A 15248-nucleotide genomic window follows, 5' to 3' on the forward strand; every position below is an offset into this window, starting at 1 on the left:
AGTAGGGTTATTAATAAATAAATTACATACAATGTTCGCATATGGGGATTAAGTTAATAATAAAATAGAAGTGATCATCATCATTGGCCCTTTCGTCTACTGCGGACGATTTTACACTAGTTATTGTCCCAAAACTTGTACCTACTATGTAGTAGAAAATGACGGCGCAATACAACTTTATCAACCGCTAAGTATATACGGTTATCACGCCATCACCACTTTGTTACAAGCTTTTATTTAACTTGCCCTGTTAGTATTGTAAGTTTGTTAGTTAGTGTGGGCCAAATCTTGGAAGCTAAATTAGACCCACTTCCCGATTTCCGATTGAGCTGAAACTTTGCTTTCATACATATGTAAATCGGGAGACAATGCAATATAATGGTACCATCGAGCTGATCTGATGATGCAGACAGGAGATGGCCGTAGAAACTCTGTGATGTAACAACGCAACCTACTTATGTCTGGGGTTTTTTAAATTGTCTCGATGAGTATTAGTTGCTTGTGGTAAGAAATAGTACAGTCAGCGAGAAAAGCTTGTACCAAAAATGAAATTTTTGCCAAAAACTTATTAGTTGTCCTCGCTGTATAAAAGCTAACTGTGAAACTTTCGAAACGTTTGATTGCTATTGTTTGTTTGCAGGCGCAGCTAATTGTAAGTCAGCACCTCTATGATCTATGAAGAACCATCTCTTTCGCCTGAGTGTTTACCAAGGTACAATTATTATTATCGCCTGTTATAGGAAATGCGTTAGATAGTGTAGAGTGCCATAGCCCCTTACCTACCGTATTTAAAATCATAAATAAGAATACCGTATTTAGGGAGGTACTTATACCGAAGCAGTTTAAATTACATTATATAGGAACACACACACATTACACATACTACTTGTAATAGTTTTCCTAAGTTTACCTATTGTCGTGATTATTTTTATTCCGTATGATACCGTTATTTATCTCCCATCGCAAGTTTCGCGCGCGCGGCGCGCTGTGTATTTTGTTCCCTTATTATTAACTGCTGTATTTTTTTGCTAGCTTTCCTCCCCTTAAGGTTATATTAAGACTATAGTAGACGGCCGCTTTTCCATACAAAAGTAGTCCCCATTTTCCTCCCTGGATATGGAGATTATGGAAAATATTTTTACACCATTTCACATGCGTACATAAATCAGACTGATGTATGTACCTCCCTAACTTAAATGCAACTTTTACTTGTTGTTATTTTAGTTGTTTTAATAAAATAAAAGAAATTTATTATTTATTGTATATTACCTAACAATATCTTTACGATTTTTTAGGGTTCCGTACCCAGAGGGTAAAACGGGACCCTATTGCTAAGACTCCGCTGTCCGTCCGTCCATCCGTCCGTCCGTCTGTCACCAGGCTGTATCTCACGAACCGTGATAGCTAGACCGTTGAAATCAGTGTTGCCAGATCTACTGATTAAGCAGTAGATCTATCTGATTTAAAAAATATCTACTGATCTACTGCTTTTTGCTGCTGAGCTACTGATTTTTCGAAAACGAATGATTATTCGTCGTGACCGGATCATCTAGTTACTTTATACCGTCGTATCGTGTCGTCTAGCCTTTATGACATACGAAATTTTCAGAGGGGCTACCGCGAAAACCGAAATTCGCAAATTGCGGGGATCTTACTCTTTTACTCCAATGAAGGCGTAATTAGAGTGACAGAGAAAAATGCCCGCAATTGACGATTTTCGGTATTGGCGGTAGCCCTACTGAAACCGCGGTTATTTTTTATCTATAGTGTGATTAGGCTTCATTTTACTATATCTGTGTTAGGTAGGTAGGTTGGTATTTTTTTATAGTATTGGTCGGCGTCGTCGCCACTATAGCCTGGCAAATGAATGGTATAGTAATACTAGTAATAGTAGAAAAAAAAACTTCGGACATACAGGAGGAGGCACCTTAGTGTATGCTTTTCGCTGATCATATTGTGCTTGTGGGTGAAGACGGATTCGAGGTACAGAGCAGACTTGAGAAATGGCGGCGAAAACTGGAGAATGTTGGCCTGAAGATCAGTAGATCTAAAACTGAACATATGTTCTGCGATTTCGGCGGTCTCGGTCTCTCCGGCAGTTTCGCTGCCACGGAACTCGATGGCGTTACGTTGCCGGTCTGCTCCGACTTCAAGTACCTCGGTTCGCTACGCTGGTTCAGTAAGATGGCGATATTGACCGTGACGTGAAAAACCGGATTAGCACAGGATGGATGAAATGGCGACAAGTCACGGGAACCATTTGTGACGCTTGTATGCCTCTTCGATTGAAGGGTAAAATGTATAAAACCATCATAAGACCTGTCGTCATGTATGGATCAGAGTGTTGGGTGACGGATGAGGAGAGATTGCATGTAGCGGAAATGAGAAGGTTAAGATGGATGTGGAGTGTGACAAGAATGGATAGGATAAGGAATGAGTATATAAGAGGAAGCCTGAAAGTTACACGCATAGTAGAAAATGTAAGAGCGAATCGCCTAGCGTCTTATGGGCATGTGATGGGGAGGGATGAAGTCATGTGACGAGAAAGGTATTATGAATGAATGTGGAGGGAAGTAACGGGAGAGGAAAACCGAGGAAACGGTGGATGGACTGTGTGAGAGATGATATGAAACGAACGCAAGTGAATGATGAGATGATGGGCGAGAGAGAGGTATGGAAGAAAGAAACATGCTGCGCCGACGCCAAATGAATGGGATAAGGGCAAGCGGATGATGAGTAGAAAAAAAACTTTTGCTCATTTATTAATTATAATAACAGAAGTAAGAGACAGAATGATACTCTTCATTTTACTGTTACTGACAATTTGATTTGCCAGCTATACTCAATCACAGCCAGTATGTCAGCCGAAAAAGGAAAAAAAAAAACAAATTTTCTATGGGACGTTGGTGTCAGGTCAAAGAATAAAATATTTTTTTTCAATTTTACCTATTGCAGACATCACTTTTTAAATCTACTGCTTTTTTCTCCTATCTACTGCTAAAACGATTTTATTCCTACTGAATATTTCAGATTTCATCTGGCAACACTGAGTTGAAATTTTCACAGATGATGTATTTCTGTAGCCGCTATAACAACAAATACTAAAAACATAATAAAATAAAGATTTAAGTGGGGCTCCCATACAACAAACGTGATTTTTGACCGAAGTTAAGCAATGTCGGGCGGGGTCAGTACTTGGATGGGTGACCGTTTTTATAGATAATGGTACGGAACCCTTCGTGTGCGAGTCCGACTCGCACTTGGCCGGTTTTTTTATTATTATAAGAGTTAGGAGTGAAAAAACGATCCATCCAAATTTGGATAGCTCCTAATTCTTATAATAATTAAACGAATCGAAAAAATCAAACGGCCCTTTCGTATTATAAAGCGGTGGTTAATTACATCAAATTATAAAAACATATTGTCTATAATTTTAATATCCAGAGAGAAAAGTGAGTTCTACGTTTGTATGGAAAAGCAGTTGTGTTGTTTCTTAAGAGCCAAAAATGCGTCCAAAGTTAAAACGGCCGTTTTTGTTTTGAGTTCATAGATCTACGAATTCAGCAACATAAAAACTAGTCTGATGTATTCAAAAGGTACTTAAATACAAAATACAGTACGTAGCGGCCCACTTTTTTTAAATATCTTTCGTTAAATTTAAATAATCACGATTATTTAGCAGTGGCGCTAGTGTGCACGTTGATGGGCTCTTAAATTACATTTTCGACGATGGTTTCGACACTTTCGACGACGCATGGTTTGCGTGTAAACGATTTGCGACAAGACACAGTAGGGCAGATAAGTACCGTTTATGGCCCCCTTCTTGGCTATTTATTGTTGTAATATATGATAAAATAAATGTATTTATGATATACCATTACAAACTCAAATTGTTACAGTTATAAAGCTTTGAAAACTTGATTTAATATAACAATTTTCTATTATTGATTCAAACTTCCACTGGACAAAAACGGTGTAAAGGTAGCTAAAAACCACCAGCGTTGACTAATTACGCGTGAAAATAATGAGTTTAGAAAATAATAGGAACCACACATTCACAATATGAAAAAAATTAACACACAAATACAACTAAGCAAATATTTTCGACAAAATTTTGAATATGATCGGTTTTATTGCTTTCGAGGTTTCGGCCAAATAAACTACCCTTTTACATACTTTAGCTACAGTGGAAAGTGCTTCTAGTTTAGTAGATATTTGCCATTTTCTAAATTATCCCGCTTATCAAGTTACCCCCATGCACCTGAAGTAAAGTAAGTACCTACGTGAGTTTTTTGTATGTTGTCTTTTTGGTAGCGCAAGAAGGTAAGGAACCTTTATCATGCGTGATCCGACATGAACTATGCCGGTCTTTTAGGTTTGGTAAGGAAAACACATAAATTCACTTGAAATATTTTATTTAAACTCTCTTGCACAGTAGCACAGACAGATAGATTGTAGCTTGGTAATAACTAATTAAACAAATAAAATAGAGTTGAAATAAAATTATCTATTTTCCTGAAAACCTGAATATATTTTTTTATAAAAGAAAATTAATATTGTCTCGTATTGACAACCTATCTCATCATGATATACAACCAAAACTACAACTTTAAATAAATAAGAAGAAATATAACTACAACTTACATACACAGAAGAAGGTTTGTACGAATTAATGCGATCGTTATTTACATCTCTACATATAAGTAATATCATTCCAAAAACGATCGCAAAGTCTGATCAACTTTCGTACCCGTCTTGATCTGTTACACATGAAAGGTCATGTATTTAAGTCTACCAGCACTTTAATATCAAAAGTTACAAAAGATCCTACAATATGCTCATTAACATCATATTGCAAAAAGTTCTTTACAAAACACTTTTAAAAATATTGGTCACTATTACTAAATAAGTGCTAGTAAAAACTGTGCACCTTCACGAATTAGAGAAAACAAGATCAGTCGTGATGTCACTTTCTGTCAGACGTGGAGGCAGGAAAAGCGCTCGCCAAGGCTGCGCCGGCGCGTGTGCCCCGCTCGCGTCGACGGACGCTTTTCGCCCTATCAACATGAAGTGGCTTCCTTTTTCTAACTTCTAAATTATAATAGTCACTGGTCTTAAAACATGGCTTAAGTACTATACACCTAACATATATAAATTATTACAAATTAAGTAAGGCATTTACATCAGGGATCCTTATGGGTTACTTCATATTTACACGATACTAGATCGCTTATTATAACATCGTGTAAAAACAAAGATTTTGACTAAACTTAACTATTTCGGTAAATTAAGTGTACAATAAGTAAAAATGGTCAAGATTTCGGCGATCTAGTGACCAACGACACGAAGCTGGAAGTGTTTTGTCGTTTCAATAAGTATAATTATTATCGACATCGAATAGCTTCGCTTTGGTCAGTTTCACTTTAAAGTGTTAATAAATTTTGAAACTCTTGTTATCATAAAGGCTTAGTCGATTACAACTTAGCACTATCGTTTGGCACTGACTTTTGTTAATGAAAAGATAAATAATAATAATAATAAATTAGCCTTAATAATGAAGACCCAAAAACACTAACAATTCAGATTTAGAAAAATCTAATTTAATATTTTAATCACAGTCAAGTATTATTGAGTTGTGCGTGCCATGACTTTATGAAAGTTAAAAAAAATTACCATATATGACACGAAATCTTACACTACTCCTTCCTTCGGGATAATTTGAGCATTATTCTTGTGCATAAAAGAGTAGATGGAAGTATTATCACATAGGTCCTTTACCCTAGTGACGTCGCAGGCAAATGAGTCATCTCTCGGGGGGTATTTCACCTTCGTCGCTTCGCGGATACCGCAGCGGCGATCATTTGTCTGAGCATGGGCTCTGGCGTACACACCTTGGGGTCGCACTTCATTTGACCGTCTCCTCCACATCTGAAAAATCGATACAAGTTTATTAAACAAAAGTGGACCTGGTCAACCAGGTTAATTAACGGTTGAAGTAGGTGCTTAAACCTGAATTAAACACCCTACTATTCATTTGAGCGAGAAATGTCTTACTAAGAAAAACTTCTTTTACTTTTATGTAAGTTTTTGGCATAAATTTAATTTTTGGTACAAGCTATTATGGCTGACTGTACTTTTCTTTCCACAGGCAACTAATACTAATCGAGAAAATTCTAAAAACCCCAGATAAAATTAGGTTGCGTTGTTTTATCTCAGAGTTCCTATGGCCACCCCCTGTCTCCATCATAAGCTCAGCTCGATGGTACTATAAATATTGCATTGTCATCCGACTTACATATGTATGCAAATTTTCAATGTAAGGCTGATTATTTAACTCAACTTTTCGATAACTACATAACTTATTGTAGTAGAGATTAATACTTACGTGCAATGTAAACATGGTCCTGATGATGCTCGCACGACTTCTCCCACTTTGTAGGTGTGTCCCTTTATTTGACAGCCTCTTCTCTGCGCAGCGCCCTTGTAGGCGTGAGGTAGGAAGTGTGGCGGCAACGTTGTCGTCGTCGTTGTCGTTGTTGTCGTAACGTTGAGAGTAGTCGCCATGGACACTGGGCATTCATATCGAGGACAACAGAATCCTTGGATAGGTTCTTCATGACAGCCATGAATTGGAGGAGGACAACTTTGTTGAAGGCAAATAATGTCACTTCTAAAGCAGAAGCAGAAATCGCAAGGATCTTCTCTTGGTATTTGTTGTGCAGATACGTATACTTTTCCACCATATCGACAAGTACCAGGACCGAAGGAATCTTCTTCTCCGTAATCAGGCTCTTGTCCGTAACCACTAGTTCCGCTCGGTGGGAAATGGCTTTCTTCTTCTGGTGGTAATGCCTCTTCTGTGGGTTGCACTTCGTTGGCTCCAGGTTTCGGTAATTCTTCAGTAACATCAGGTTGTGATTTTTCAGGTTCAGCTGCCGGTTTTTGTGCTTCATCATCAGGTTTTCCGAATTTATCAAGTAACGGTGAAAGTGTCGTGGATTGTTCTTCTGCTTTTATAGTTGTGGCTTTGGTGGTTGCTAAAATATACTCTTCTTCAGGTGCATTCGTTTCTACCACAAGTGGTTTCTCTGATTCTGCCTCAATGCTTGGTACTAAAGGCTTCTCAGTTTCTGTTGGTTCTTCAGCTGTCGTCGGTGGGGACGTAGAAATTTCATTAGAATCTACAATATGTGGTTTTTCAGTATCTAGAGATTCAGGCAAAGGAGATATCGTGGCGATCTCCTCAGACACAGGCAAAGGTTCCGTTGATTTTTCAGGTGCCGTGGTTTCTGTCAGTTCTGGTACACCTTGATCCTTGTCGGATACCACGTCTTCTTGCGGTGACTTTTCTGATTCCGTACTCGGGGTCGGGACAGACTCTGTTACCTTCTCTATAGATATTTCAGGTGTCGATGGTTCATATTCCTTTAATGGTATGTCGGAAGGACTAGTACTTGTTTCTAAATCAGGGGATACAGTCTTATGCGTATGTTCCTCTAATAATACTAAGTCTGGCGTTGTTTCTGGGTATTCTTCTTTTGTCGTTTGCTCAGGTTCTTCGGATATGATTGTTGTTTTCTCTGGCGTTTCTAAAGTTTCTGGAGCTTTGGTAACATCTTCTTCAACTGGAGCACTTGTTGGTTCAGTTCGCCTTGAATCTTGCTTTTCTGTCACAGGCAATTCTTGTGGTACTGTTGCACCCAATTCAGGTGCTTTCGTTTCGGATTCAATGGATCCAGAAACGGATGATTCAGTCTGTGCGGGTTCCACAGACGGCATTTCCGTCTCAATTTCTACTCCCTCGTGGGGCTTCTCTGTTTCAGAATCTGAATCTGCTATCTTGACCGGATATTCAGTTGCCTGTGACTCGATCTTTTTATCTGCTTCAGTTGATGATCCGACTTCTGTAGTTAGTGGTTTTTCTGTTTCGGGTTTCGATGATTCAGTGGGAGTAACAAAGTCTTGCGGTTCAGATTTAGTTTGATCATCAAATTTAGTTGTTATTTTTAACGGTGAGTCTGTGACTGACTCGTCCTTTTCTGTGATTGAAGATTTTTCTGGCTCTGGCTCAGTCTCTAACGGTTCTGGTGTCTTAGTTGTGAATTCTTGCTCCGGCGCTTCGGTTATATCCTTATCAGATTTTGTTGCTAACATTTCTGGAGCATTTGTAGCCAACTCAGGTGAAATTTCAGGTAATTCGGTCGCTGGTTTTTGAGATTCTAATACATCTGATATTTCTGTAGGTATATTCTGTGGCTCTGTTACGGTTTTTTCTGATGATTCTGGTGTTTCTGGCACTTCAGTTTCCGAAACAGCTGGTACTTGTGGAGCATTCGTTGCTACTGTTTGTGTTTCTGGGGCCTTTGTTACTTTCTCTGGAGACATGGCGTCAGATGTTTCAGGAGTTTTAGTATCAGATGACATTTCTGGTGCCTCTGTAATGCCTTGGCTTTCTGGTAGTTCTGTAATCTCCTTCTTCGGTTCAGTTTCAGGAGCCTTAGTATCAGCAGAAATTTCTGGCGCATCTGTTATTCCTTGGGTTTCTGGTAGTTCTGTAGTCTCCTTCTTCGGTTCAGTTTCAGGAGCTTTAGTATCAGCAGAAATTTCTGGCGCATCTGTTATTCCTTGGGTTTCTGGTAGCTCTGTAATCTCCTTCTTCGGTTCAGTTTCAGGAGCATTAGTATCAGCTGTAATTTCAGGTGCATCTGTAATTCCTTGGGTTTCTGGTAGCTCTGTAATCTCCTTCTTCGGTTCAGTTTCAGGAGCTTTAGTGTCAGCTGAAATTTCTGGTGAATCTGTAATTCCTTGGGTTTCTGGTAGTTTTGTAATCTCCTTCTTCGATTCAGTTTCAGGAGCTTTAGTATCAGCTGAAATTTCTGGCGCATCTGTAATTCCTTGGGTTTCTGGTAGCTCTGTAATCTCCTTCTTTGGTTCAGTCTCAGGAGCTTTAGTATCAGCTAAAATTTCTGGCTCATCTGTAATTCCTTGGGTTTCTGGTAGCTCTGTAATCTCCTTCTTAGGTTCAGTTTCAGGAGCTTTAGTGTCAGCTGAAATTTCTGGCGCATCTGTAATTCCTTGGGTTTCAGGTAGCTCTGTAATCTCCTTCTTAGGTTCAGTTGGTGATGTTTCGGGAATGGTTGAACTAGTTTGTTGTGACTCAGGAGCTTCAGTTGATTCCTTCTTTAGTTCAGTTTCTGGTAATTCAGGGGAGCTTGTCGCAATATCCTGAGATTCAGGTGCTTGTGTATCTTGGTGGGACTCCGTAGTTGAAGTCTCTGGAACTTTCGTTACTGTATCTTCTGTTGCTGGAGCTTCAGTTACTTCTTTTTGAGGTTCAGTTGCGTGTACTTCTGGAACGTCACTTGAAGAATCATCATGCGTTGGAGCTTCAGTACCCTCTGTTGAAGGTACAGTTCCAGATATTTCGGGAATACCGGTTACCTTTTCTCCTATCATAGGAATCTTTGTATCCTCTATAGGTACTGTTTCTGTAATAGCTCGCTCGGGAAGGGTTGTTGTTAGATCCTGTACCACAGAAGCTTCGGTTGTTTTGTCTTTAGGTTCTGTTTCTAGTATCTCAGGTACATTGGTGGTCACATCTGTTACCTCTGGAGCTTTCGTAATTTCTCCTTGTTGTTCAGTTTCAGATAATTCTGGTACGCTGGTCACCGCATCTTGAGGCTTAGGTTCTTTTGGAGTTTCCTTATCTAATTTGTCCGGAGATATATCTACCACCTTTGTTACAGTATCTTGTGATTCTGGAATTTCTGTAGATTCTTTTTGTGACTCAGTTAAAGATATTTCTGGTGCAGTAGTTGTAACATCTTGTGGTTTTGTTGTTTCCGTGTGGGATTGTATTTCCGGTTCTTCAGGCATAGCTGGAGATTCTTTTTGTGATTCCGGGGCAGTTTCAGAAGCATCGGAGGGCTTGGTAACCATATCGGTTGATTCTGGGGCTTCTGTAGTATCTTTGTGAGGTTGAGTTACGAACATGTCTGTTTCTGTTAAGGAAGGTTGCGACTCTGTTATTGTTTCTTGCGGTTCTGTTTCCGATATCTTAGGAGCACTAGTAACGGTAACTTGGGTCGCTGGTGTTTCTATTTCTTCCTTCTGGACATCTCCAACTGTTACTTCTGGAGTATCCGTCGAGACTTGTAACTCTGGGCCTTCTGTTACTTCTTTTTGTGCTCCAGTAGAGGATGATTCAGGGATGTGAGGCAGTTCCTCATCTAGCTTAGATTCTGTAGTTTCAGGTTGGGAGATTTCCGGTGCTTTTGTAATAGATTCTTGATCTGGTTTCCGAGATGGTGATTCGCCGTCTAGTATTTCTGGAGTAGTAGTCAGAGCATCCTGTGGTAGGGGTATATCAGACGTTACCGTTTCCGGTATAAGTTCTTGTGGTTTCTTAGTAGCAGCCTCTTCGGTCACAGGTTGCTCAGATTCTTTTTCAATTGAAGACGGTTCCGTCGGGTGTTCATGAACTATTAATTCCGGTAGTTCCGTAACATCTTCATTATCATTCGATTGTTCCTGAGAAGGAGTAATGATTTCTCCTCCTTCAGTGGTTGATTGTAATGAGCTCTCCGGGATGGAGGTAGGCGATTTGGTTTCTGTATTGTCACTTGTTTCTTCTTGTGGGGCACTAGACTCTTGGAGATTAGCTTCTGTCACAGAAGGTTCCGAGCTTATTGGTTCAGTGACAATTGTTACTGACACTGGCGAAGAACCTGTGCTAGTTTCCGTTTCTGGAGCCGTTTTATCTGAATCATCCACAGGTTTTTCTGTTGGGAATACATCTTCCGCGACAGCTGATGTTCCCAACTTTTCTGCAGGTAATTCTGTTGGCGTAGCCGCATTATCTTCATCACTAACACTAGGCATTTTTCCAATATCGGATACTGACTCTTCCGATGGTATTTTAGCAGGCATGCTTGTTGGCTGCGGTGATTGTGCGGAGTCCGGTGATTCTGATTCCGATGTACTACGCTCAGTGGTTATTGCTGGCTCAGGTGTAACTGTGCTGCCAAATTCATCGTCACCGTGATCTTTCACAATGGACATTGGAGTTTGCGTTTGAATGTCAACTATAACAGGTGGCGGTGTTTCTGCGTTTTTGTCTTCGTCAGGTTCTTCAGCAGACGTTTCTTGAGGTAATGTTATAAACGGTTTAGGCGTTATTTCATCATCACCTGGAGTAACGTTTTCAGAGAGATCAAGGTCTTCTGGTTTAGACGTAGCTTCATCAACAACTAACTCTGGGGCTTGAGTTTCAGCTATTTCCGTAGTATCTGGTAATGACATATCACCGGCAGTCTGCTTAGTATCGTCAGGTTTACTGGTGACAAGCTCAAGCTCAGGTGTTGATGTAGACACTGGCAGTTTTGGTATTTTTTTGTCTTCATCTTGTGCTGAAGTACTTTGCGGCTCAGGAGATGCTGTTACGAGAACCTCCGGAGCAGCTGTTTGATCTTCATAAGATTTTGGTGTCGTTGGCGTACCCTGTGATTCTTCTTCTTGGATTGGTTCTACCTCTACCTTTTCAGTTGTTTGTTCAGGTGCAGATGTATAACGTTCAGTAGGTTCAGTTATTTTTTCTTCAGTGTCTTGCACATATTCTGGTTCCTTCGTTGGTTTTTCGTGGCCATCTCTGTCTAGAGATTCAGGAGCTAGAGTTAACATCTCTGGTGATTTAGTGGTTACCTCAGTTATCTTGGGAGAGCTACTTTGAGTTGCTCCCTCAGTTGTGGTAATATCAGCGGTGTCCTTATCTTTAGCAGCATCTTCTGGAACTTCAGACTCTGTATCACTGATTGGTTTTAATGTTGGTTCTGGCAACTCAGTTCCAGTAAAGCTTGGCAATTCTGTAATTGTTTCTTTAGTATCCTTATCAGATAAGCTTGGTATTTCTGTCGTTGGAACTTCTGAGAATGCTGGTGTTACTTCTGGTAATATTTCTTTTACCTCGGTGACATCTAATGGAACCATTGTTGTTTCTTTGTTGGCACTTTCAGTAATGCTCTCTTCCTGTTCACCCTTTGTTGCCTGGGTTACTATTTCAGGGCTCTTAGAAATAGTTGAAGGAGTTCCTTTTTCTTTGTCATTATCAATTTCTTCGTATTGTGGAGTTGTACTTGTTTCCTCGCCCCTTTCTGGTATGGAAGCTTTGGTGGTTGCACTGGGTTCAATTTCTTTTTCGATATCAGTTGTCTTTGGTAACTCGGTAACTGGTTCCTCAGATTTTGTTCCCAGTTCTTCAGGTAATTCAGTTACTCTTGGGGTAGAATCTGTACTAAACTCTGGTATACCAGTTATGTGTGGTACATGACCTTGTTGTTGTGTGCATTTATTGCCAATGCAATCACTAGGATGTTTATTAATTTCTGGAACTTGTTTTATTTTACATTCTTCTTCGTTGCATTCTTCAGTAGTTGGAGTCTGATTACTTTGATCACAATCACTGCCATCCTTACAATCTTGAGGTTCTTGTGGTACCTGAGATGGCAATTCCGATACGCATGATTCATCTGTGCAAGGTGGTGCTTTTTCTGGAATTTGGACATCTTTACAGCCATCTGGATTATCACAATGTGTGGAACCATCCTTAGAAGCAGTGATATCAGGTTGAATTGCGCAATCATCGCCTTGACATGTTGGAACAACAGGAATGTCACAACCATTTTCATTATTACACGTTTGATCTTTACAGCCATTTGGATTATCACAAGGTGTGAAAGCTTCCTTAGGACCAGTAACGTCAGGTTGAGTTGCGCAATCATCGCCTTGGCATGTTTGAATGACAGGAACTTCACAACCATTTTCATCATTACACGTTTGATCTTTACAGCCATTTGGATTATCACAAGGTGTGAAAGCTTCCTTAGGACCAGTAACGTCAGGTTGAGTTGCGCAATCATCGCCTTGGCATGTTTGAATGACAGGAATTTCACAACCATGTTCATCATTACACGTTTGATCTTTTGGAAGTTCTGTTTCACATTTACCCGAGGCACAATGATCTGGTGATGAGGAACATCTATCGCCGTTACACTCTTCGGTAGGTATAGCTGGATGTGCTTCTTCTGGCTTAATGGCAACTTCGCCGCACCCTTGAGATCCACATTCGTCAGGCTTCTTATTTGAATCATCGGCACAATCCTCAGAGGTGCACGGTACTGATGGTGTAGTTTCTTTCTTATCCTCATCGGTTTTACATTGGTCCCCATCACATTCGATTGCAGGTGTAGGAATAGGACTTTCTGTACCTGCCATCTGACTATGTGATTGAGGTGGAACTGTTTCTCTTGGATGATCACATACATAAGTAGGACAGCAAGATTCAGGAGAATCATACATTGGTTGACAGTTATCCATATAGTCTGGCGGTGGGCTACAAATGATTGGTTCACATTTGACAATGCTACTGATGCACCTACAACTGGTGTGACAATGACTGCTACTGGGTACAATACTCTCGTGACTATAAGTGACACCATCAAGTAAGCAATCGCCTTCACCGGGTATTCTACCTGGTGCCAATGTGGGGAATGATTCTTCATCAATTTCGTTTTCAATAGGATTTGCTGATGTAGTATAAGAAAGGTCAACTTTGCTGACAGTAGTAAACTCAGTAGCAATTTCAGGTTGTATAGTCGTAGCAGTTTGGGGATCTGTCTTAATAACATCAGTTTCTGTAGTTGATTCTTTAACTTCTATTTCTTTTTCAATTAACTGTGAAGTTGTAGTTTCAACTTCTTGGTCTATGGATGAAGAAGTAGTGCTTTCCGTTTCAGCAACGTCCGGAGCTATGATGTCACTTGCTTTAGTGGTAGATTCTTCCAAATGTTTCAGTGTTGTTGTTTCCTTGGGCATCATTTCATCTTCTTCTTTCCTTCTGGTGGGTATCGTAGTTTCAGCCACTTGGTCTTCTGAAGTAACTGTGCCATCTGGGGATGTATGTAACTTATGATCAGCAATAGTTGATTCCGCAATGACGGCAGGTTCGGTAGCTGTTATTTCTTCATGAGGAGTAGTTTTGTCTTTTAGGGAAGACTCATCTTCAGGTAATGCAGTTGTTTTCGTGCCGTAAGAGGACTCTTTTTCTGTTTCTAGTTTAATAGTTGTTGTTTCAGGTGAAGTTTTATCTGAACTATCTTCTTCGAAATCTCCACTCGGCACGGTATTTTCTCCCTTATCAGCCTCAGTTGTTGTTTTTTCAGTAATTTTAGGTTCCGTTTCGGGTATTTCAGTAGTGCCTGGGCTATAATGGTCTGGAATTTCATCTTGATCAGTTACAATTAACGGATGAGAGGTTTCGCTTTCCGGAAGAAGCATTTCATTGGCGTCGGTTGGTTTGAAAGGTTGTTCTTCCCCACTACCTTCAGTGTCGGGCTCCAATGGTGGAACTTCGGTCGATGGCTCATCTGTTTCACTTCTATATCCACTGCCTTCTACACTTACTCTTCTCGGTGGAGATAATGTAGTTATATCCTCGAAGGGGGTTACAGTTGCAATATCAGGTTTCGTTTCAGTAGTCATTTCATCGCCTTCACAGATGTAGGTATCGGGGCAGCATTGGCCTTCACGTGGAGGCATGGAAGTGCAATTTTTGCCTTCATTTTCCATAGGAGTACCACATTCTTGCACTACACATACAATGTCACCTTTCATGCAATAACAATGTTCGCAAGCCTTTTCTGTTTTTATTGATGCACCATCAGCAAATATTTTGTCATCGTGCACACAATCTTGTGTCATTTGTGTTACTGGTGCAAGAGTTGTGGTGGTCAGAAGGAATCCTGGCGTAGGTCGCACCGTGGTGGTCATATCGTCCAAGAGTGGTATTTCATCCTCGGGGTGATCTGAAAATGTATAATTGTTATAATTAGCAAAGTGTTCAAAATAGGCAGAAGCGATTCATATTTAAATTAAAGGGCAGATGAGAGGAAATAAAGAAATGAATTGGTTTATGTAAAAAAATCTATTCATATTTTACCCGTTTTGATTAGTCCTTGAACTAATTATGGTAAAAAAATAATTATGGTATCTTATGTCAATATAATATTGATCATATGTCAGAAGCCCACTAATTAGTAGATAGAGACATTTCTCCAGCACTATGTGATGCTTATTATAGTAGGCATAGTAGGTAAAGTCAAGGTCAAAAATATCATTATTTAGATTCTGTCCCATTCAGCACTATGTGATCATGAACGGCACTGTTAAGGCGTTTGGGCTTTTACATATTTTTT

At 39.9% G+C, this 15248-nt stretch overlaps 1 protein-coding gene across 1 annotated transcript in view; it reads right to left on the reverse strand.

Annotated features, from left to right (window-relative positions):
- Positions 1–4398: 4398 nt before the first annotated feature.
- LOC134793108 (mucin-2) overlaps positions 4399–15248 on the reverse strand; it is a 41461-nt gene continuing 30611 nt past the window's right edge. Inside the window, exons 6-7 of the mRNA XM_063764632.1 lie at positions 6386–14858; positions 4399–5928 (exon numbers count right to left, since the gene is read on the reverse strand). Coding sequence (XP_063620702.1) covers positions 5823–5928; positions 6386–14858 — 8579 coding nt within the window. The 3' untranslated portion in view covers positions 4399–5822. The remainder of the gene's footprint in view (positions 5929–6385; positions 14859–15248) is intronic.

The sequence above is a fragment of the Cydia splendana genome, chromosome 8 (assembly GCF_910591565.1).
Source record: "Cydia splendana chromosome 8, ilCydSple1.2, whole genome shotgun sequence".
Classification (NCBI taxonomy): Eukaryota; Metazoa; Arthropoda; class Insecta; order Lepidoptera; family Tortricidae; genus Cydia; species Cydia splendana.